Source organism: Oncorhynchus kisutch, linkage group LG22 (assembly GCF_002021735.2).
Source record: "Oncorhynchus kisutch isolate 150728-3 linkage group LG22, Okis_V2, whole genome shotgun sequence".
Classification (NCBI taxonomy): Eukaryota; Metazoa; Chordata; class Actinopteri; order Salmoniformes; family Salmonidae; genus Oncorhynchus; species Oncorhynchus kisutch.
Genome location: NC_034195.2, coordinates 33,336,207 through 33,361,003, shown reverse-complemented (window position 1 = coordinate 33,361,003; position 24,797 = coordinate 33,336,207). Strand labels below are relative to the sequence as shown.

The window sequence follows — 24,797 nt, the reverse complement described above, 5'->3', positions numbered from 1 at the left end:
TCACCTGCGCTGTCTAACCTACCAGCACTCACCTGCTCAGTCTAACCTACCAGCACTCACCTGCACCATCTAACCTACCAACACTCACCTGCGCTGTCTAAACTTCCTCATTAATTACTGTTGTTGTCATGTTCTCTTTTTTTATTCAACAAGTGTGTCTGTTAGAGACAATTTCGACATATTTGTATACAGAACATACAGAGCTCCATGTACGTGTGTAAATATATTAAATATGAATGTATATGATGAAATATTAGGTATTAACCTTTATGATTTATATATTTACCTGATTGAGATTTATTCCTTTGTTATTAGCGAAATGTTGTTTGTCTCCCCCTCTTGTCCACTCATTGTACTGTGGTAAATGTGTTAGTGATAAAATAAAGGCAGGAAGTTGGGACTTTGGTGGGGAGTGTCCTAGCTAGACGCGGGAGCAGTATAGTCGTTTGGCCATACATGCATATGCATGCATACAAACAGGCCATATTATTTATTTTTTCATGTCAAGTAATCTAGACTTTAAATTGATAGGATAATCATTTTTTGATGTTAGATTTAAGAAGAATAAACCTTTTTGTTGCACCATAACCCTGGACCTCATTGAATGTTTTTGCTGTTTGGGAACTTCGAATGTGGACTGACTGTATGCTTCCGAAACAACCCCACTTCAGGCCAGGGCAGTGTCTATGTTCAATTGGTAAGGAAGCCACTAGTGTCAATAGCAGGATACCCTCGGATTAAAAATCAACATGCTTGGTTCTAGATTGCATATCTAAACATACAGTACTTTACATTGTTTGCGAGATCAAACATAATGTCACTATAATCCGAGTATTCATTTTCGGAAGTTGTTTTCATTTTTTTCATATTTTTTGTGGAATTAAAAACCCATCAAAATACATTTTCCTTCCTTCTCTTTCTTGTGATGTAAGTGTCGAGAGGGTTCATTAAATCCCCAACGAAGCATTAGAGTTCTTATAGATTCAACGGAAATACAATATATTCCATTGAGCCCATTTCAGCCATTAATGTGTTTGACAGGTCATTACAAACATTTCCGCGCTTGTAACGTTACCGGGGGAAAACGAGAGGCACAAGCAAAAGTATGAAAGAGCCGCAGGAGTCAAATGAAAGTAATCAATCCAGCGAGAATTAAGTGACAAGTAGATTTTGCACCCCTCAATCACAGGAAATCGATGGCTGAAAGAGATCCTCAAGTGGGCGGGGCATGCGCGTTCTACATCATTAAACAGTGCCTCATAGAAAGGGTGACTGGAGTTTTGAGTCAGCGTTATGCACTGGCATGTGAAATATTCAGAGTTGGACATTCCCAACAGTGGCCCATCCTTGCCATATCTTATTGCATCACTTAACCAGGCCTGTAGATGCAGGTATATATTATGCAACGATGATGTGGTCTTGGGGAGGATTTAACGGTTTCATTCAATCAAAACAACAGGAAGTTTATCTAACACACAGTGCACAATATTTTATTATATTTAAATACACAAACAAAGTAATAATTCTCCAGGTAAAGGTTTTCCTAAATCATTTTACATTTCATACATAGGTACTTTGCAGTGTACAGTAGTAAAATGCTATAAATATATTTATGTGCTAGTATATACACAGTATGTATATAGTATATGTGGTAATCTGGATGATAATAATAATAACAGACAGTAGGTATAAAGACAGACAGGGGTTAAATAGAATATGTGTTGGTGACATTAAGTAAACAGTGAACAACTCCTTGGCCCTGCCGTTCCTTGTTTTATCTCCATGACGACTCTCTGGATGTCACGACTGCAAGACACACAAAAATAAGTTGGGATGATGTCTCCTTTCATTTGGTTTCGAAAACACTTTTCTTGAAAACAATTTTCTTGTTAAGGTGGAGGGAGAGCTTGGTAGATAGAGATTGTAAATCATTCCCTGGGAGTGGGCAGAAGTTAGCCCTAACCACTGATTCAGGGTCAGTTCTTATTTAACCACCTAATGGATTGGATTAGGGGCATCTGATCAAGGATCTGTGGTGAGGCAACTTCTACCTCAAGGATGCTACCTCTATTTCCCCACTAAAGCCAGAGAAACCACCAAAATACCCCAGCAACCAGGAGGGAGCACACACACACACACACACACTAGGCCATGGCCATGTTTCAATACTTCTGAAATGCATTGTTCCATTCTCTGTCCTTAGAAGAAATTACTAATATGAAATATCAGAACTAATGTGAAGGATGCATGTTTTAAGTATTCAAACAGGGCCCATGACCTCACACAGAAGAGAGAAGGGACTGTGCAATACATCTTACAGCACTAAGGTCAGGCTCTCTCTTTCTCTTTGGAAGTCAAAGGTCACCAACATACAAGGCAATATGGAAGTAATCCCCCAAACAGAGACAGAAGGCTCTCTGGTACAACCAAACACAATTGTATTTTACACTACAGTCAGAATGGTCAGTCATTGAGCCACATTTATCACTTGTAAGCAGCACAAATTTGAATTTTTTCCAATAAAACATCTGCATTTAAATGAGGCCCACTCTTTTATAAGGAAATAGAGTGGTTACAGTGTAATAGTGTGTTTCTGTTGTGTGTGGAGAACAGGCCTGTTGTTCTGCGGGTGGACAGACACCCTGCGTCACTGGACTGACTGGGGGGGAGAGAGGGGATGGGGAACATACGGGGGGGGGGGGGGGGGGGGGGGATCAGAAATAACTCACAGCTGCACCACCCGCCTGAGTGTTACAGTCCAGCTGGAATAGAGGGAGCAGTAGGAGGCAGAGCTACTGTTAGTCCACAACACAGAGGAACAGAGAGAGAGACTGACAGAAAGAGAAAGAGTGGGGTCGAGAGAGAGAATCAGAAAGTAAGGGGAGCGGGTGGAAAGAAACAGAGAGAGAAGAGAGAGGGGAGATGTGCATAGGAGAGTTGAAAAGAGTTGAAAATAGAGTTGAAAATAATGATTGTAGATGGACCAATACAACAGATAACCAGAATGACCAGATAACCAAATAGCATTAGAGGCGTAAGGGGCAGTCAGAGGACAGCAAAAGGTTAAGGGAAACCTGGGGGTGGCTGGGAGGGGGATCAATGCTTGGACCTCCACCCTTAGTACCAGAACAGAGGAGTGTGGTCGCCAGGCATGGCCCAAAAAGTCAAGCTAAGGCATGGGAAGGCCGGAGTGGGACAGGGCGGGGTAGCGGCAGATAGTGTCACACATACACACCCTCTGGGTGGAGGCTGGACACCAGCGGGTTCTGCAGGTTGCGGGGGTGTCCTAGGAACTGCTTGGCTGTGGGCCGGGGTGGCGACTCTGAGGGGAGCAGGCCCAGGCCTGGTGGAGAGAGACAGAGGTTAAGGAGGAGCAATCTTCTGTGCGAGATTGCGAGAGAGAGAGAGAGTGTGTGTCTGTACCTCCGTTTCTGTATCTTTCCTGTAGCATATGAGCCAGTTCTAGCTGGTCCAGCTGGTCGCTGAGGTCTGTGCGTGAATGTGTGTGTGTCGGCAGGACTCCCGCCTGCTGGATGAACTGCTGCAAGTTACACTGCCTCAACTCCTTGTTCAGCTCCTCCAACTCCTCCTGCTTCTCCTGGGGAGGAACACAGAGAGGGAGGGGGGGGGACAGTCACACCCAATCCCAGATAGACTCCTAGCCCCTACACCGACGCCGTTGATGATTCTATAGGCATAGGTGTTGGATAGGTCTAAAGTTAGGTTTGGGATTCAATTAACAGATCTCTTCTCATTCTCTTAGTTTATCTCATTCTATTAATATTATACACCATTAGATATGTGTTTGACACTGAAATGTACATCGGACAGGTTCAATAATATTTGGATTTAGATGCATATAATTAAAGAAATGGTGAGATGTTTCTATTGCATGAATCACCTCCTTTGTTTTCTAGGACTACCTCCCAAATATGCAAGCTGGAATATAAAACAACCACAGATATACAGCCAACTGGAAGACATGAAATGTAATTTGCAAGGTTACTTAGGTTTTATAATCCTTAGAACAAACACAGACTGGCTGATGTTGGGCTTTCAAAGGCTGTAATTCATATTCCCACCACAAGAGTACAGCAACATCCACAGCATACATCTCAGAGGTCAGACGCTCATCATCATTAATGAACAGCCAGCCAGCCACCTGCTGTATACATCTAGAAAGCCACTGCTAGCTGCAAAAGTCTAACAATCCTGACCATACAATTCATAAGCTTGTAACGATCAGTAAAGTATGTTTTGACTATAGACACCCATCAGTTTGAATTTCTGACTTAGAATATGTGGACAACTACAAATACCTAGGTGTCTGGTTAGACTGTAAACTCTCCATCCAGACTCGCATTAAACATCTCCAATCCAAAATTAAATCTAGAATCAGCTTCCTATTTCGCAACAAAGCCTCCTTCACTCATGCTGCCAAACATACCCTTGTAAAACTGACTATCCTCGACTTTGGCGATGTCATTTACAAAATACCCTCAACACTCTACTCAGCAAATTGGATGCAGTCCATCACAGTGCCATCCGTTTTGTCACCAAAGCCACATATACTACTCACCACTGCAACCTGTATGCTCTCGTTGGCTGGCCCTCGCTTCGTATTCGTCGCCAAACCCACTGGCTCCAGGTCATCTATAAGTCTTTGCTAGGTAAAGCCCCTGCCTTATCTCAGCTCACTGGTCACCATAGCAGCACCCACCTGTAGCACGTGCTCCAGCAGGTATATTTCACTGGTCACCCCCAAAGCCAATTCCTCCTTTGACCTCCTTTCCTTCCAGTTCTCTGCTGGCAATGACTGGAGCGAACTGCAAAAATCACTGAAGCTGGAGGCCGATATCTCCCTCACTAACTTCAAGCACCAGCTGTCAGAGCAGCTCACAGATCACTGCACATAGCCCATCTGTAAACAGCCCATCCAACTACCTCATCCCCATGCTGTTACAGTGGTGCAAAAAAGTATTTAGTCAGCCACCAATTGTGCAAGTTCTCCCACTTAAAAAGATGCGAGAGGCCTGTAATTTCCATCATAGGTACACTTCAACTATGACAGAGAAAATGAGAAAATAAAATCCAGAAAATCACATTGTAGGATTTTTAATGAATTTATTTGCAAATTATAGTGGAAAATAAGTATTTGGTCACCTACAAACAAGCTAGATTTCTGGCTCTCACAGACCTGTAACTTCTTCTTTAAGAGGCTCCTCTGTCCTCCACGTGTTACCTGTATTAATGGCACCTGTTTGAACTTGTTATCAGTATAAAAGACACCTGTACACAACCTCAAACAGTCACACTCCAAACTCCACTATGGCCAAGACCAAAGAGCTGTCAAAGGACACCAGAAACAAAATTGTAGACCTGCACCAGGCCAGGCTGGGAAGACTGAATCTGCAATAGGTAAGCAGCTTGGTTTGAAGAAATCAACTGTGGGAGCAATTATTAGGAAATGGAAGACATACAAGACCACTGATAATCTCCCTCGATCTGGGGCTCCACGCAAGATCTCACCCCGTGGGGTCAAAATGATCACAAGAACGGTGAGCAAAAATCCCAGAACCACACGGGGGGGACCTAGTGAATGACCTGCAGAGAGCTGGGACCAAAGTAACAAAGCCTACCATCAGTAACACACTACGCCGCCAGGGACTCACATCCTGCAGTGCCAGACGTGTCCCCCTGCTTAAGCCAGTACATGTCCAGAACCGTCTGAAGTTTGCTAGAGAGCATTTGGATGATCCAGAAGAAGATTGGGAGAATGTCATATGGTCTGATGAAACCAAAATATAACTTTTTGGTAAAAACTCAACTCGTCGTGTTTGGAGGACAAAGAATGCTGAGTTGCATCCAAAGAACACCATACCTACTGTGAAGCATGGGGGTGGAAACATCATGCTTTGGGGCTGTTTTTCTGCAAAGGGACCAGGACGACTGATCCATGTAAAGGAAAGAATGAATGAGGCCATGTATCGTGAGATTTTGAGTGCCTTTCCATCAGCAAGGGCATTGAAGATGAAACGTGGCTGGGTCTTTCAGCATGACACACCGCCCGGGCAACGAAGGAGTGGCTTCGTAAGAAGCATTTCAAGGTCCTGGAGTGGCCTAGCCAGTCTCCAGATCTCAACTCCATAGAAAGTCTTTGGAGGGAGTTGAAAGTCCGTGTTGCCCAGCAACAGCCCCAAAACATCACTGCTTTAGAGGAGATCTGCATGGAGGAATGGGCCAAAATACCAGCAACAGTGTATGAAAACCTTGTGAAGACTTACAGAAAACGTTTGACCTCTGTCATTGCCAACAAAGGGTATATAACAAAGTATTGAGATAAACTTTTGTTATTGACCAAATACTTATTTTCCACCATATTTTGCAAATAAATTCATTAAAAATCCTACAATGTGATTTTCTGGATTTTTTTTCTCATTCTGTCTGTCATAGTTGAAGTGTACCTATGATGAAAATTACACGCCTCTCTCATCTTTTTAAGTGGGAGAACTTGCACAATTGGTGGCTGACTAAATACTTTTTTGCCCCACTGTATTTATTTTGCTCCTTTGCACCCCAGTATCTCTACTTGCACAATCATCTTCTGCACATCTATCACTCCAGTGTTTAATTGCTATAGTGTAATTATTTTGCCACGATGGCCTATTTATTGCCTTACCTCCCTTATCTTACGTCATTTGCACACACTGTATATAGACTTGTTCTATTGTATTATTGACTGTATGTTTGTTTATTACATGTGTAACTCTGTTGTTGTTTGTGTTGCACTGCTTTGCTTTATCTTGGCCAGGTCGCAGTTCTAAATGAGAACTTGTTCTCAACTAGCCTGCCTGGTTAAATAAAGGTGAAATAAAATTGAACTAAGTGGAAGAGAAGACGACACTGGTCTTTCCAACGTCAACCTTTCCTCCATCAATTAAACATTGACACACAAAAGCAAACTAATCAATTAACCCAATCGACTTTCCACTTGTGCCTAGTCAACAATGTCAGAACAGTCGAGAGAGAGAGACAGACAAAGAGGGGGGGGGGGGTCCTCTGGAAGCAACGTCAGCACACGAACTGATTGTCAGAAGCTTCATGAAATGAGTTTCCATGGCCGAGCAGCCGCACACATGCCTAAGATCACTATGCACAATGTCAAGCTGGAGTGGTGTAAAGCTCACCACCATTGGGCCCTGCATAAGTGTAAACTTGTTCTCTAGAATGAGAAATCCCGCTTCACCATCTGTCAGTTTGACGGACAAATCTGGGTTTGGTGGGTGCCAGGAGAAAGCTACTTGCCTGAATACATAGTGCCAACTGTAAAGTTAGGTGGAGGAGGAATAATGGTCTGGGGCTGTATTCCAGTGAAGGGAAATCTCAACGCTACAGCACACAAATGACATTCTAGAGACGATTCTGTGCTTCCAACTTTGTGGCAACCGTTTCAGGAAGGCCCTTTCCTGTTTCATCATGACAATGCTCCCGTGCACAAAGCGAGGTCCATACAAAAATGGTTTGAGATCGATGCGGAAGAACTTGACTAGCCTGCACAGAGATCTGACCTCAATCCCATCAAACACAATGGGGATGAATCAGAATGCCAACTGCGAGCCAGGCCTAACCGCCCAACATCAGAGCGCAACCTCACTAATGCCCTTTTGACTGAATGGAAGCATGTCCCAGTAGCAATGTTCCAACATCTAGTGGAAAGCCTTCCAAGAAGAGTGGAGGCTGTTATAGCAGCAAAGGGTGGACCAACTCTATATTAATGCCCATGATTTTGGCAAGAGATGTTTGACGAGCAGGTGTCCACATACAGGACCATACAGTACATGACCAGAAGTACCAGAGATGAACCAGCAACAGTCCTGATATAGTCCTGTACCAGAGGTGGACCAGCAAGCTATGCTGAGAGATTAGTTCTTTTTGAGGTCGGTTTGGTTTCTGTTCAATAATCTTTTAAGACATTAAATGCACTGTGGGTTGAATGCTGCTACACAGAACAAAACAAGTCCCATGATGGTAGTGACTGCCCATGACTTCTTATCACTTATCAACCATCATTTATTCATATATATTTAAAATATTTCAGTTGCTGTGTATATTTCACAGTTTATTACCACAATTTCTGCTCTAAACTATGTAGAATATTGGCCTGTTGGAAACTATAACTCCCTACTACATCGCACAGTTCAGGCTGATATGATTTATCTCTAGAGAAATTGTGCACTACCTCACAGAAAGAAAAAAAAACTAAATGGATTTCAAATAACATGATCAAAGGTCAATCAATTAGTAAAACAAATAAAGAATAACTGAAATGTAGGTTTATCGCTTTTTAAATGTAGGTTTAGCACTGCCAGCAAGCTATGGTTCTAAACCAGAGGAGGACCAGCAAGCTATGGTCCTGAACCAGATGAGGACTAGCAAGCTATGGTCCTGTACCAGAGGAGGACTAGCAAGCTATGGTCCTGTACCAGAGGAGGACCAGCAAGCTATGGTCCTGTACCAGAGGAGGACCAGCAAGCTATGGTCCTGTACCAGGCAGTAAGCTATAGTTCTTCCTCCTTGAAGGAACATTTATATATTTATTACATTTTTATTTAACCTTTATTTAACTAGGCTAGTGAGTTAAAACCTCTTGGGGCTAGGGGGCAGAATTTTCACTTTTGGATAAATAGCATGCCCAATTTCAATTTCCTGCTACTCATGGCAAGAATATAAGATATGCATATTATTCATAGATTAGGATAGAAAACACTCTGAAGTTTCTAAAACTGTTTGAATCATGTCTGTGAGTATAACAGAACTTATGTAGCAGGCAAAACCCCAAGGACTAACTGTTCAGAATGTTTGTTTTTTGCCTCTCTCTGTTCCCTGACATGTTATTGCCAAGGGATATTTCTTAGGAACCTGTTTTCAGTTCCTACCGCTTCCACTGGATGTCACCAGTCTTTGGAATTTGGTTGAGGTTATTCCTTTGTGCAATGAAGAAGTAGGCCAACTAGGAACTGGGTACACTTTTGTGAGTTGCGCAAGACGTGAAAAGTGGCGCTGGTTTGTTTTCATTCCTGTATTGAACACAGATTGCCCAGTCTACAATTTGATTGATTATTAACATTTTAAAATACCTAAAGTTGTATTATAAAAGTAGTTTGAAAAATTTTGGCAAAGTTTATAGGCAACTTTTGAAATATTTTGTAGTGACGTTGCGTTATTTGTAAGCAGTTTTTTTCTGGATCAAAAGCGCTTTATAAATGGACATTTTGGATATATATGGACGGAATTAATCGAACAAAAAGGACCAATTGTGATGTTTATGGGACATATTGGAGTGCCAACAAAAGAAGCTCGTCAAAGGTAATGCGTGTTTTATATTTTATTTCAGCGTTTTTTGTAGCGCCTGCAGGGTTGAAATATGCTAAACCCTTTGTTTACTGCTGGTGCAGATGGTGCAGGCTATCAGATAATAGCTTCTTATGCTTTCGCCGAAAAGCATTTAAAAAATCTGACATGTTGGCTGGATTCACAACGAGTGTATCTTTAATTGAGTATCTTACACGTGTGATTTAATGAAAGTTTGAATTTTGTAGTATTTTATTTGAATCTGGCACTCTGCATTTTCCCTGGCAATTGGCCAGTTGAGACATTTGCGTCCCGCCTATCCGTATTAAGAACAAATTATTTTTTACAATGATGGCCTACGAAAAGGCCTCCTGCGGAGACGGGGGCTGGGATTAAAATATATATATATATATATATAAAATATATATATATGACAAAACACACATCACGACAAGAGAGACACCACCACATAAAGAAAGACAATAAGATAGCATGGCAGCAACATGTGACAACAAAGCATGGTAGCAACACAACACGGCAGAAACCCAACATGGTAGCAGCACAAAACATGGTACAAACATTATTGGGCACAGACAACAGCACATAATGCAAGGTGGAGACAACAACACATCACGTGAAGCAGCCACAACTCATCACGTGAAGCAGCCAAAACTCAAGTGTCCATGAGTGAGTCTTTGAATGGAGATGGAGATAAAACTGTCCAGTTTGAGTGTTTGCAGCTCGTTCCAGTCGCTAGCTGCAGCGAACTGAAAAGAGGAGTGACTCAGGGATGTGTGCGCTTTGGGGACATTTAACATTCTCCGTGTTGGAGAATGGAGTGGATGGATAGGGCTGCCGTGCTTCAAGCTCTTAGAAAACTTTGCAGTATTTTTTTTATTTTTTTATGTGTTAGGAGATAGTGGTTGTACCCCCTGTGACTATTAACGTCTTGCTTCCGGACAAGCTAAACACCTTCTTCGCCTGCTTTGAGCATAACACAGTGCTACAGACTCCGTCCACTACCAAGGACTGTGGGTTCTCCTTCTCCGTGGCCAACGTGAGTAAGACATTTAAGCATGTTAACCCTCGCAAGGCTGCCGGCCCAGACGGCATCCCTAGCCGCGTCCCCAGAGAATGCGCAGACCAGCTGGCTGGAGTGTTTACAGACATATTCAATCTCTCCCTAACATGCTTCAAGATGTCCACCATTGTTCCTGTACCCAAGATAGCAAAGGTAACTGAACTAAATGACTATCACCCCGCAGCACTCACTTCTGTCATCATGAAGTGCTTTGGGAGACTTGTCAAGAATCATATAACCTCTACCTTACCTGACACCCTGCCCCAATAGATCCACAGACATTGCAATCGCCATTGCACTGTACACTGCCCTATCCCATCTGGACAAGAGGAATACCTATGTAAGAATGCTGTTCATTGACTATAGCTCAGCATTCAACACCATAGTATCCTCCAAGCTCATCATTAAGCTCGAGGCCCTGGGTCTGAACCCCGCCCTGTGCAACTGGCTCCTGGAATTCCTGACGGGCTGCCCCCAGGTGGTGAAGATAGGAAACAACACCTCTACTTCACTGATCCTCAACACTGGGGCCCCACAAGGATGCATGCTCAGCCCACTCCTGTACTCCCTGTTCACCCATGAGTGTGTAGCCACGAATGCAACCAACTCAATCATCAAGTTTGCCTGATTAACAACAACGACGAGTAAGCCTACAGGGAGAAGGTGAGGGCCCTGGGGGTGTGGTGCCAGGAAAGTAACCGGTCACCCAACGTCAACAAAACAAAAGGAGCCGATCGTAGACTTCAGGAAACAGCAGAGGGAGCACCCCCCCCTATCCACATCGACGGAAAAGCATTGGAGAAGGTGGAAAGCTTTAAGTTCCTCTGCGTACACATCACTGACAAACTGAAATGGTACACCCACACACAGTGTGGTGAAGAAGGCGCAACAGCGCCTCTTCAACCTCAGGAGGCTGAAGAAATTTGGTTTGGCACCTAAAGCCCTCACAAACTTTTATAGATGCACAATTGAGATCATCCTGTCAGGCTGTATCACCGCGTGGTACAACTGCACCGCCCGCAACCGCAGGGCTCTCCAGAGGGTGGTGCGGTCTGCCCAACGCATCACCTGGGGAAAACTACCTGCCCTCCAGGACACCTACAGCACCCAATGTCACAGGAAGGTAAAAAATATCTTCAACAACAACAACAACCACCCAAGCCACTGCCTGTTCACCCCGCTATCATCCAGAAGGCGAGGTCAGTACAGGTGCAAAGCGGAGACTGAAAAACAGCTTCTATCTCAAGGCCATCAGACTGTTAAATAGCCATCACTAGCACATTAGAGGCTGCTGCCCTATATACATAGACTTGAAATCACTGGCCACTTGAAATAATGGAACACTAGTCACTTTAATAATGTTTACATATTTTGCATTACTCATCTCATATTTATATACTGTATTCTATCCTATTCTACTGTATTTTAGTCTATGACGCTCTGACATTGCTCATCCAATATTTATATATTCTTAATTCCATTCCTCTACTTTAGATTGTGTGTATTGTTAGATATTACTTGTTAGATATTACTGCACTTTTGGAGACAGAAACACAAGCATTTTGCTAAACCTGCAAAAACATCAGCTAAACACGTACATGAAAAATAACATTTGATTTTGACAGAATGTGACTGGCAGAATGGGTGTTGTATGTGGAGGATGAGGGCTGCAGTAGGTATCTCAGATAGGGGGGAGCGAGGCCTAACAGGGTTTAATAAATAAGGTCAACTTGTGACTGATGAAATAAGGGTCAGTCATGACTATATAGACCACAGACTTAATCACAAAGTCCCACTCCTACTCAGCTGACAAACTGATACCAAATGAGATTTTCATGGTCTTATAATCCGTTTTCATAGCATGCCAATAGCACAGTCATTACTTATGGATCACAATGAGATGGGTTGCAATGGTCTAAGAGTGCCAATGGCCCCGTCTTAATGTGGGATGTAGCAAATGCACTCAACCCATATGAAATACATTAGAATATCATTAGCTACATACAACAACATCATCACTGTCTCCAACTAGCAGCAAACACTGACAGACCTGTTTGTGGCAAAGTCAAGCCAAGAAAATGCACTTGTGCAATGGATTAATGACCTTTATTCAGTTTATTATTTATTTTTCTCCATTTCAGATACAAGAATATAAGGAAGTACAAGTACTGTCAATGTGATACAAATGAGAGTACAGATATGGGGGAGTGTATCTAATCAGTCCAGATGAGTACTAAGCTGTCACAGCCATTCATACCAGTCAAGCCAGTTCAGCCAGACACCCCAAAGGGGTCCCATTACAATTCATAGCAAACATTCATACATTTAGGTACACGTTTGATTTAAGTACAAAACATTGTGTAAATGGTAATCATTTTTCTCCCCAATAAATATAGGTTTTCCCATCACCATTGGAGACCGAGACCATATTTATTTGTTTGTTGAGTGTCCTTGCACTAATGAATGTATGTGTGTGCGTTTGCTGCAGTGTGCTGACAAGAGGGGGTGAGAGATGGTAGCTACACCAGTGGTTCGCAAAATGTTTTGCTAAAGTGTTTCAAATGTTCCTATGATAACACGATTTGCCTTGATCAAGGATCCTTGGCTCACTTGGTTTCCCAGGTCTCAATCAGTTTGTCCCACAGCACTGACCCATCATTTGGGAACCACTGAACTACAACCTTCTCGTGGATACTGAATAGGAGTGTGGGTGAAGGAGACTGCGAGCTAAACCCCTCTCTCCAGGGCCCTACCCTCTCTCCTTACCTGCAGCAGTGACTCAGCCTTCCCCAGAGCCCTGTCCGTCTCCGATAACTCCCCCTCCAGCTCCTCGCTGTGCCTCCCCTGGCTCTGTAGCTCCGCCCTCATCGCCCCTAGCGACTCCTCACCCCCCGCCTGATTGGCCCTCCCAGCATGGGCACCACCCCCAAGGTTCTCCCGTTTGATGGCCTGCTCCAGCTGGGCGGAGCGAGATGAGAAGTCGTGGAGTCGCCGGCCGCAGTCGTCCATCTTGGCATGGAGCTCCCCCAGCCTCCTCCTCATCCCCCTCTCCCTTTCCACCTCTGCCTGCAGCTCTTCCTCCCAGAATGTCTCGTGGGCCAGCTCGGCCTGGTTCCTCCTGGCTGCCTGCTCCAGAGCCTCCATCTCCTCCTGGAGGCGAGCCTCTGGGACAGGGGAAGGAGAGGAGGCCGGGGAGGCCCTGTTCCTGGACCGAGAGTCTCTCTCCATGGCCTCCAGCTGGGCCTCAAAGGCCCTCAGCTTCTCCTGCTGCTGAAGAATCTGCCGGAAAACCTCCTCTTTGGACGGGCCCACGAGAGGAGAGGGAGAGTGGGGGGAAGGAGAGGAGGAGGTAGCATGGTGGGGAGGAATGGGGCTGGGTGAGGACCTCTCTTTGGGGGAGTCGCAGGCAGACTTCCTAATGAGCTGCTTGGCTTTGGTTCTGGGGGAGGTGGAGGGCCCCAGGTTAAATGTGAGGGACTTCTTGGGCTGGGTGCTTTTGAGGGGCTCTGGTTCGGGGTGTTTGGGCATGGAAAGAGGGGCGACCCGGTCCTGGGTGGAGCCAGAGCCAGACCCTGGTCCATCGCTGCTGCTGGGGCCGGTGCGGCGCAGGAAGAACTGGACGTCGTTGCCGTGCTGGCCCAACTTGGCCAGGGACTCCAGGGGCCTTTCGTTGGCTAACAGCTGCCTCTCTGAATCTCTCAGTCTCTGGATCAGCACGTAGCGACCCGTCTGACCTGTGGCAGGAAGAGAGAGTCAGAAAACAGAAACAACATAAAATTAGCACAAATCATTAACAGCTCGTTGCACTCTCTCTGGCAATGGGCATATGGCTAATGTCTATACAAGACTCTAAACTCTAGTTCTTCAGTCCTTAACTCAACTCTCTCTTCTCTCAGCAATGACAAATATAAGTCTTATACAATGTATAAACATGTTCAAACAAACTGAAATGAGGACAAGCTCTCCCTAATGACCTGGCAGTGGGGTTTAGTTTTTGGCACTGCAGTATGTGGCTTCAATACAGCCGGAGGGTGTGGTGACAGAAGCTTGCTCCATACCAAGTCGACCCCTAGCACCATTCCCCCTTAGCACTTTATTGAGGTCAGAAAGGAAGGATAGGTGGAAGAAATAAATAACACAGTGGTCCCACCTTACCCTATCAGTGGGAATTTCACCATATTGCTTATGCCCATCCTATTATTTTAAATCTAAAGTGCCTATGGTGTAGTAGGGGCTAGTCAGGGTTGGTTTGAAAAGAGCCGTAGGGTGACTGAGAAAGGAAGAGTGACTGAGATACTGACCAATGGCCTGAGCCAGTGCGATGACCACATCCTGGCAGGAAGTCTCCTCTGATAGGCCACAGACCACACGCACCACACCGTCCACCCACACCTTCAGTTCCATCTGAGACGCGATGCTAAGAAATGCAATGAGGAATTCAGTTCAGATCCGCTTGGCTTGGTTCGGCTCAGTTCAGCACTGCAGGGTACTACTGACTCCTCTCTGCAGGGTACTACTGACTCCTCTCTGCAGGGAAGAGAAACATGGATAATAAAACATTTAAAACTCAAAACCAACCAATTAGTCACAGTACAGAAATTCATGTTACACAGAACTTGTCAAACGTCCAATGTTCTCTAGCCAAAGGGGGTGAAAAAAGTAATCCCTCGAAACTAGCAGAATAATATTGTTGCTCAGTTTAACACACCCGACCCGCAGCTGTGTCACACACAAATGGCCCTTTTCTCTCTCTACCCTCTGTTGAGTATTGAAGCTATGGGTTTATACATCTCTCCTACAGAGCCTTATTGACGTCAGGCCCTGCGTATGTGTGACTGAGGTTTAGATTTTCATTACACTGCCCCTGGGGAGCTGAGCGGAGCCGAGCGTTGCATTCATGAAGTTTCCTGTTGGTTAGTTGGAGCTCTGGTGGCACCTCACGGATCGGAGAGCATCAACTCAGATCTGTAACCCAATTAAATGCTCCGCTGCCCTCCTTCAAAGACATTATGACAGCTTAGTGCTGAGAAGAGCACAAGCAGAATGCACCATAGCCACTCGGTGTGTAGGTGAGTGTGTGTGTGTGTGATCTACTTAGATGCTTCCCACCAGTAGCTGACCTGGCAGACCTGGAACTTCAGAGACTGTCACTGGGAAGAGCAGCAGGTATCCTAACACAGGAGGAGATTTAGGCCTAAGTGGATTTCACAATGAGGAACAGGAACAGCACTAACCACTCCCCTGCTGTGTGCCGTTTTATGACTTTACTTCATCTGTATTCCACAAATAACAAGGCAATAACACACACTGCCTGACTCAAAGTCTATAGCCTTGGGTGGTAAAGTACACACACAGCCCTACAACTTTTATTAACGATAGTAGTAGTAGTAGTAGTAGTAGTAGTAGTAGTAGGCTATACAGTTTCTCATTTGGCATATGTAAGGCCATACACACTGATCTGGCAGTGTGACTCTTACATAAGTTATGTCAACATGAGTAATAGGTCAAATGACCCACTTGCTCTGTAACTGGCCCACAGCACAGCTAGTGTTCGAGCTCAAACCCCTAGCCTAGCTCCTCCTCTCTCTGAGGTGTTTTTACTAAAATCCTCCATTATCTCCTCCTCAATGACTGTTGGCTGTGGTTGTCTATAGGGGAGCTGCCCAGCAGGAATGCAGGACTTCATCTGATGATCACAAGAATTCCATATTTCTTAAAAAAACCGTTATTATAACGGTTTATATACCGTCGCTAGCTCCCCTACCTGCGACCCAGCTACCTCCAACATTACTCATGTGTTATAAACAGGCCAAACGCTGGGCAAGCTGGGAAGCAACAGAGCTTATCACAACACCACATACAGAGAAGGAGTCACAGCTAGGGCTGTTACGGTGAGCGTATTACCGCCACACCGGCAGTCAAATGCCAAGTGACCGTTTAGTCACTGTAATTAGGCTTCTCCAAACTCTGATGCTGCTGGTGGTCACTAATAGCCTACCAAACTTACTAACTGCCTGGTACTCAACATGAGCTCACGTTGCACAACATATCTATAGGCCATGCAAATACGTGATAAAACAGAGTGATGGCCTCTATTAAAAAGAAGAGGATCCCATCAGCTTTCTATAGGCTAGGCCTACTATATTTATTCACTTTTGATAATGGTGTTTTCCCGCTAATGGAACATTCCTGCATATAGCCTACTGCCGTGTGCGCATTGCTGCGCTTATAATGTGAATAAATAGCCTAATAGTTTATAAACATTTTAAGCTAAACGTTCTGATCTGTTGCATCCCACAACTCCCAGACTATGTTTAGAATATTTATTTCTCGCACAGAATAGGTCAACTTTTGTACTATGGGGGATAGTTGATTGGGTGAACAACGGTGGGTGGACCGGCCGCCATCTTTGTGATAGTAATTAGAAGCTAACATTTTAATTGAAATGTCTGTGGTGTACCAGCTAAATTGCAGTGGTCTGAAGGGATAGGTCCATTCTATGAATTCTATTTATGATTGAAATGACACCCACCCTGTATTCAAGAGCATGTTGTGTCTCTACCGATGGCGAGCACAACACAAAAACCTCAGATGATGTAAGGTAGGTCTAAGCTACAACATATGTGAATTTAAAAAATCCAAAACCATACATTTACATTTAGATAATTGACATTAAATAGTTCAAAAATGTCATCGTTTTTATAAAAAACTTTTTTTTAAAGAAATTAAAATAATTTGACAACCCTATTGTACGCTTTAAAATGATATCAAACTCAACCGTTTATATTTTCCAGTGACGAAGACATGGGTGTCTTATTGTATGGTGAGGTATGTAAAATGGGTACATTTTGAACACCTTTATCTCCTGAATGTTTTGGCATTCAGGTAACAAAAAGTCCCTATCTGACCACCTCTTCCATGGTCAAACGTATATGAAAAGTTTTGTTTAAATTAAAAGCGAAGATGTCAAAAAGTGATTGGATTCAAATGGCTTTACCCAATTATGACTCATAATAATGACTCACATATATCTCACAACGGCTGAAGATATAACATGTTTCTAAAACACCACGCGGAGAGAGCGGTCGCTAAGTGCATTGTTGGAGCATGTGTCAATACTGATATTATCAACATAAAGGGAGCGCCTGCTCTTGGATCAGCATTCAAATCTTTACTTAACATTATTTCACAATACTGATGACGGAGGAGCTCCTAGAGAGATATTACCACCTACAGCTGCAAATATTGAGGCAGCTTATTCTAATGCTTACCCTCCCAATAACAATTCACTAAATCACCGATTTGGCACATCATTGAGCACGTTAGGTTACACATCATGAGACAAATGACAGTACATGTAGCAAAACAGAACTCAATTGATTTAACATGAAATGTATTTCACTATGATTGAAATGGGCCTATAACCTACTATTTATAATTTAATGCAGTCATCTCTGTTTTTATTTAAACCATCTTTTTATACGTTGATTGTTTATAACAATTGCAAAGACATGGGCAACTTTATATTTGTACTCAACTTTGTTCTGAAGTTATTGGTGGTCACAGAGAGACGGATAAACCATGTGATTCTATGCTTAGCAGAGATCTGTGTATAAAGTCATGCGGGAGAGCAAAAAAAGCATCTAACTACGCACTTAGCTGCTCTACAAGTGGTCTGAGGCAGACGTTAGATTACAAGCGTTCTCAAGTGCAAGGTTAATAATGATGATTTTGGGAAACCGCTCATAGATTTCATTATGCTCCTACGAACATTCTAACGATGAAATTAGCCTTAAGATGCTTTTTCAAACTCTCCTTTGTCTGTGAGAGGACTAAGACTATGACACATATACAGTAACCCAGTAAGTGTAACATGGTATCCAACACCATCTCCCCCTGTCAGAGCCAGGCTCTGTGCCCTTTGAGATACACTGCTCATCACACTCAGGTAGGAAACCGTAACAAATACAGCATCTGAATTCTCCAAAATGGCTTCATTTCCGCACCACTGGCAATGATCCTGCAGAACTGGACGATAGATGAAAGCAAGTGTAAAAGTATATATAGGTCTCCAAAGATTAAATTGATCTAATGTTTTCAGATGGTTGTAAAATAAGGTGATGAGATGAGGTAAGGACAGAGGTATCTGTGCCCTGATCCCTATCCAACATCTCTATCTTATCTAGCATGACAAGCTTTCCTACAGCACCTCACCTGGCCAGGTCTTATTGGCCAAACGAGCCCTGGTGTGTTGGGGGGTTGTGTGTGACAGGTTCTCACACTATCTATGACGCCATGTGACAGCTTAGGAGTTGTGTGTTCCATGAAGATATGTAATTTTCCCACAAAAACATACCTCTTAGTCAGTGAAATGTGATCAACCACATCAACAAGAAACAAACCAGCCACACAGTCTCATGTTACTTACTGCCTGGCCATTGTCACTGTCAGTCTGTCTCAGGAACAACAGCGGTATGTATATATGGCAGATATCCAGTGGTGTAAAGTACTTACATACACATCAATTAAAGTACTGCTTCAGTAGTTTTTTGGGGGGCATCTGTACTTTACTATTTATATTTTTGACAACTTTTACTTCACTACATTCCTAAAGAAAATAACATGCTTTTTACTCAATACCTTTTCCCTGACAACAAAAGTACTCGTTACATTTGGAATGCTTAGCAGGACAGGAAAATGGTCCAATTCACAAACATCCCTGGTCACCCTTATTGCCTCCGATCTGGCAGACTCACTAAACGCAAATACTTCATTTCTAAATTCTAACTGAGTGTTGGTGTGTGGCCCTGGCTTTCTGTAAATTAAAACAATAAAAAAATGGTGTCATTTGGTTCTTAATATAAGGAAGTAAAAATGATTTGTACTATTCCTTTTTTGATACTTAAGTATATTTTAGCAATTACATTTACTTTTGATACTTAAGTATATCACAAAAGTGAATACACCCCTCACATTTTTGTAAATATTTGAGTATATCTTTTCATGTGACAACACTGAAGAAATGACACTTTGCTACAATGTAAAGTAGTGAGTGTACAGCTTGTATAACAGTGTAAATTTGCTGTCCCCTCAAAATAACTCAACACACAGCCATTAATGTCTAAACCACTGGCAACAAAAGTGAGTACACCCCTAAGTGAAAATGTCCAAATTGGGCCCAAAGTGTCAATATTCTGTGTGGCCAGCATCATTTTCCAGCACTGCCTTAACCCTCTTGGGCATGGAGTTCACCAGAGCTTCACAGGTTGCCAATGGAGTCCTCTTCCACTCCTCCATGACATCACGGAGCTAGTGGATGTTAGAGACCTTGCACTCTTCCACCTTCCGTTTGAGGATGCCCAACAGATGCTCAATAGGATTTAGGTCTGGAGACATGCTTGGCCAGTCCATCACCTTTACCCTCTGCTTCTTTAGCAAGGCAGTGGTCATCTTGGAGGTGTGTTTGAGGTCGTTATCATGTTGGAATACTGCCCTGCGGCCCAGTCTCTGAAGGGAGGGGATCATGCTCTGCTTCAGTATGTCACAGTACATGTTGGCATTCATGGTTCCCTCAATGAACTGTAGCTCCCCAGTGCCGGCAGCATTCATACAGCCCCAGACCATGACACTCCCACCACCATGCTTGACTGTAGGCAAGACACTTGTCTTTGTACTCCTCACCTGGTTGCCGCCACACACGCTTGACACCATCTGAACCAAATAAGTTTATCTTGGTCTCATCAGATCACAGGACATGGTTCCAGTAATCCATGTCCTTAGTCTGCTTGTCTTCAGCAAACTGTTTGCGGGTTTTCTTGTGCATCATCTTTAGAAGAGGCTTCCTTCTGGGACGACAGCCATGCAGACCAATATGATGCAGTGTACGGCGTATGGTCTGAGCACTGACAGGCTGACCCCCCACCCCTTCAACCTCTGCAGCAATGATGGCAGCACTCATACGTCTATTTCACAAAGACAACCTCTGGATATGACACTGAGCACGTGCACTGAACTTCTTTGGTCGACCATGGCGAGGCCTGTTCTGAGTGGAACCTGTCCAGTTAAACCGCTGTACGTTCTTGGCCACCGTGCTGCAGCTCAGTTTCAGGGTCTTGGCAATCTTCTTATAGCCTATGCCATCTTTATGTAGAGCAACAATTCTTTTTTTCAGATCCTCAGAGAGTTCTTTGCCATGAGGTGCCATGTTGAACTTCCAGTGACCAGTCAGTATGATGGAGTGTGAGAGCGATGATACCAAATTTAACACACCTGCTCCCCATTCACACCTGAGACCTTGCACCACTAACGAGTCACATGACACCGGGGAGGAAAAATGGCTAATTGGGCCCAATTTGGACATTTTCACTTAGGGGTGTGCTCACTTTTGTTGCCAGCGGTTTAGACATTAATGGCTGTGTGTTGAGTTATTTTGAGGGGACAGCAAATCTACACTGTTATATAAGCTGTACACTCACTACTTTACATTGTAGCAAAGTGTAATTTCTTCAGTGTTGTCAAATGAAAAGATATACTCAAATATTTACAAAAATGTGAGGGGTGAACTCACTTTTGTGATATACTGTATTTAAAACCAAATACTTTTACTCAAGTAGTATTTTACTGGGTGACTCCCCTTTAATAGAAAATTACTCAAGTAAAAGTATCTTTACTTTTACTCAAGTATGATGTTTGGGTACTTTTTACACCACTGCAGATATCTATGGTATCTTCTAGAATGTAGTGAAAACCATGGCAACTACGCCTAGGCCCTACATATATTTTAAGCCCCCAACAACAGCATGAAATAGCATACATATTTAATGGTGCACTTCTATTCTGGGATATGTCCAATGAGAATCCAGCTGACAGTTTCTCCAACCCCAAATGTCTTGAGGTCAACTTCACCACATCCTTACAGTGGAGTCTCCAGGCCTGACTGACATGCATATCTGTGGTTGTGTGCAGGGTGTTTGAGTGTGTGGAGGATCCACACAGACCGCTCACATGCATTCAGAAACACACCCACCCACCACTACCCGGGCAACCAGAAGTTTTCAAAAACACAAATATCCACCCAGGCCCTCCACACCCAAAAGTCTCGGAGTAGAGACAAAAAGCATCCGCCCCGACCCCATCCCCTCACCCGCTGCTCTGGTCATTATCTTCCAGTTCAGCCCAGATCCACCCAGCGAGACAGAACAGTGAACAGACATGTGCCCTTCCATTCTCTTCTCTTTTTATCATCACCCACCCAGCCACTCTCTCTCTGATCAATGAGAGGCCAAGAGAACCCTCCAGCATGGCTGCCTGCTGCACACACTCATCATTATACCAATGAAAGAGACACACACTGACAGACAGCATTTGGGTCTAGTCTGGTGTTCTGAAGCCTAAGACGGACTAGTCACAGCTAGTCCTTAAGAATGAATAGGGTGAATAAGAGAGAGTTCCCGCCCTGATAACCTCTTACCGTGACAACCATCAGCACACATTCCTGTGGCTTTACGCACACTCCGTAGATCACCCTAAACACACGAAACATACCAGTCACTCACACACAGATTGACACAAGCACTGGTCCATGCTAACCAACTCCAAGTTTCACCTTACAGTAGAGGTGATGGTCATTCATTGGTGGCCTGCGTCTAGTTGAATCTCAGCTGAGCTACTAGGGTCAGCTCTCAAGGGGACAGGAACACATCTCTACAGAGCAGAACATGTTCAACTAGACTAGGTACAGGTTTTTCTCAAGTGATCAGCATCAACGCCCACACAGACACAGTGGGTAGCATCTCTCTGTCTGTGTGTGTGTGTGTGTAAGTGTGCTTGTGTCTGTATGAGCTACAGTGTCAGCCTGTGTATAGCACAGGGCCAAAACAAGCAGAGCATGACTATGTCTCCATATGTACTCCACAGCTGTTCATAGAGGAGAACGCACGCACGCACACACCACACGCACACACTAAAACCTTTCCATCCAAACCTACACAAAGGAGGAATTGATTGATTACTGTTAGTCACCTGGAGTAACGCTATTGGGAAATGGATCAGAGGATAAAGGTGAGGAGTAAACATTCCACAAGTGTTTAAGTTATGAGTCCGCTTCAACACCTTCCCCTTAAACAGTGAAGAACAAGGAGTGGGACAGATGCGTGCGTATGCATGTGTCTCTACACTGACTGCACTGCAGCCTAATTCAAATATATACCTGCCCACAACTATTACTGTACAATCAGAGTGAGTGAGAGAGAGAACCCCTTGTCAGAGCTTCATTGTACAACCATGGACAAGAGGAGAACAATGAGAAGAACAAAGGAGAGTATGTAGTACACACACACACACACCCTCAGAAAATGACACTGTAGAGCACATTTTAATGTTTGTGCTTTTCTTTTAACCAACTTCTGTCTTCTAATCATGTGTGGTTCTAATAACCAATTTCTTTGTTAATGCAAGTGGCTGACTGTACAAATCCTCACTATCAGTAGCTGCAATTTGGCAGTACGCCCAGACCGTGTTTTGAGAACAAACAAAAGATATCTCAGTTTCAAGGTCTCAGCTTAGAGAGAAGAAGCCTTGTGGGGTATTGGTCTGTCACATGTCATGAACCAGTATTGGTTGGTCACATAAATGAAACAAACTGGTAATGATTAATTCACTGTGCTAAATCATGCAAATATAATTTGTCTGTGTAAAGTTGTATATAAGACAACTGCTGGGTCTGCCCAGAGAGAGCTCCTGATTGACATGTGTACTATGGTGCATTGAGTTGGTTGGAACCTCTCCAGCACGCGGACAAATAAACAATGATTCATTTAAGATCGACTTCGAGTGTCTCTGTGTAAGAATTTCCAAGACAACACACAGTTTTAAACACACTCATTCTTTTCACACACACACACACAAACTCTCTCCCTCTACTGTTCCCTCTCTCTTATCATCATTCAAAGGAAAACACACACTGTCCTTGATACACAAAAGTAAACAGCTCCCTGAAGTAAACAGTGTGATAATGAGTTTCTTTGTGGCTGTTTGGGTAGTGGGCAATGCCCTAGTGATGTGCTCGACTCTGCCTGCTGTGTCACTCTACCCCTGGGCAGAGACTGTAACAGGCTGGCACCAACCACCCTGGTCCCATCTGCACAGTGGAGGCGGTCCCACTAGTAATGTAGAGCACTGTCTGTCACAGCGGGCCCCCAAATATTTATGTTGTCCTCTCGCTTGCTTTGTTTGTTAGGCTTGACACTCATTACTGGCTTTGTTGGTTCTGTCTTGTCTGGCTGTCTATCTGTTTTATGACCATTCTGCTCCACGTGGGACAGCAATAACACTGTAATAAAACTGTTGATTAAACGTTATTTTGTCCTCTTTTTACATCCCTCATTCCCTCCATTCTTCCTCTGTCCCTCACAGCTCCAAGTGAGGCTGATAAGAGCTCTGGCACGGATATAAGCTGAGAGCAGCCAGTTAGGTCACATCATCATCACCCAGCAGGGTTTTGACAATCTAACTGCCCCACCTGATGTCTCCACTACAGAACATGTACAAAAGAAAAGATGACATACACACAACCAGGTGCTGCAGGTTAAAGAATAGGCTCCTTCTGTACAAGAGTCAGGAAACATTAAGACATGTTTTAATACACCACATGGGAGCATACTGTAGATGTCAGTGTGCAGTCTTCTTGTACTAGATGTCAGTGTGTAGTCCTCTTGTACTAGATCTCAGTGTGCAGTCTTCTTGTACTAGATCTCAGTGTGTGGCATACTGACACTCTGAACACAGACACAGAACTGCATCTAGCAGTAAGCTATATCTAATCACAAGTGTTCACATGCAGAAATGATTAGCTGTAGTTTTGTCCACCAACTGAGCTGCAGTTACTGACTGGCTGACTGACTGCAGTAGAGAACAGGGAGTGGTCACAGGCCCTGGAAGAAATAAGATCTCTGATCTTCTGAAGCCTCCACATGCAGCCCTATAAAAGACTGATTCCTGGAGAACTTTTCAAATAGAACCACACCTAAGACTGGAGCAGATTACTGTTGCCTTTACAGTCTGTGACAAGGAAGTAAAGAGGTTTGAACAACAACAAAACCTCAATGGAAGGTTTATTTGACGCTCTTAGCAAAACAGAACGTTCCCTGTGTGTGGAGGTAGAGGCACGTTTGTTTTCTCCTGTTTCAGAGTCGATGTGGCTATGTGTGTGTGTTCTCTCACACAGAGAAGGGGGCCAGGCTGCTGCATCCTCTCTAGACACACAGCTTGCTAATTAGATTGAGCGGTTGCCTGTTCTCGCAGCGAATGAAGCGCAGAAACAAATCATGAATAATGCATTTCACAGCACATTCAATTTGGCAAATAT

The 24,797-nt window shown here is 43.8% G+C and overlaps 1 protein-coding gene across 3 annotated transcripts in view; it reads right to left on the bottom strand.

Annotated features, from left to right (window-relative positions):
- Nucleotides 1–1,462: 1,462 nt before the first annotated feature.
- LOC109867643 (ras association domain-containing protein 8-like) overlaps nt 1,463–24,797 on the bottom strand; it is a 49,988-nt gene continuing 26,653 nt past the window's right edge. For all 3 annotated transcript variants that reach the window (XM_020456893.2, XM_020456894.2, XM_031801988.1), the window contains 5 exons: nt 14,734–14,959; nt 13,199–14,166; nt 3,424–3,598; nt 3,236–3,343; nt 1,463–1,806 (listed from right to left, as the gene is read on the bottom strand). In XM_020456893.2, the coding sequence (XP_020312482.1) occupies nt 1,775–1,806; nt 3,236–3,343; nt 3,424–3,598; nt 13,199–14,166; nt 14,734–14,836 (1,386 nt within the window). In that variant the 5' untranslated portion in view covers nt 14,837–14,959 and the 3' untranslated portion in view covers nt 1,463–1,774. The remainder of the gene's footprint in view (nt 1,807–3,235; nt 3,344–3,423; nt 3,599–13,198; nt 14,167–14,733; nt 14,960–24,797) is intronic.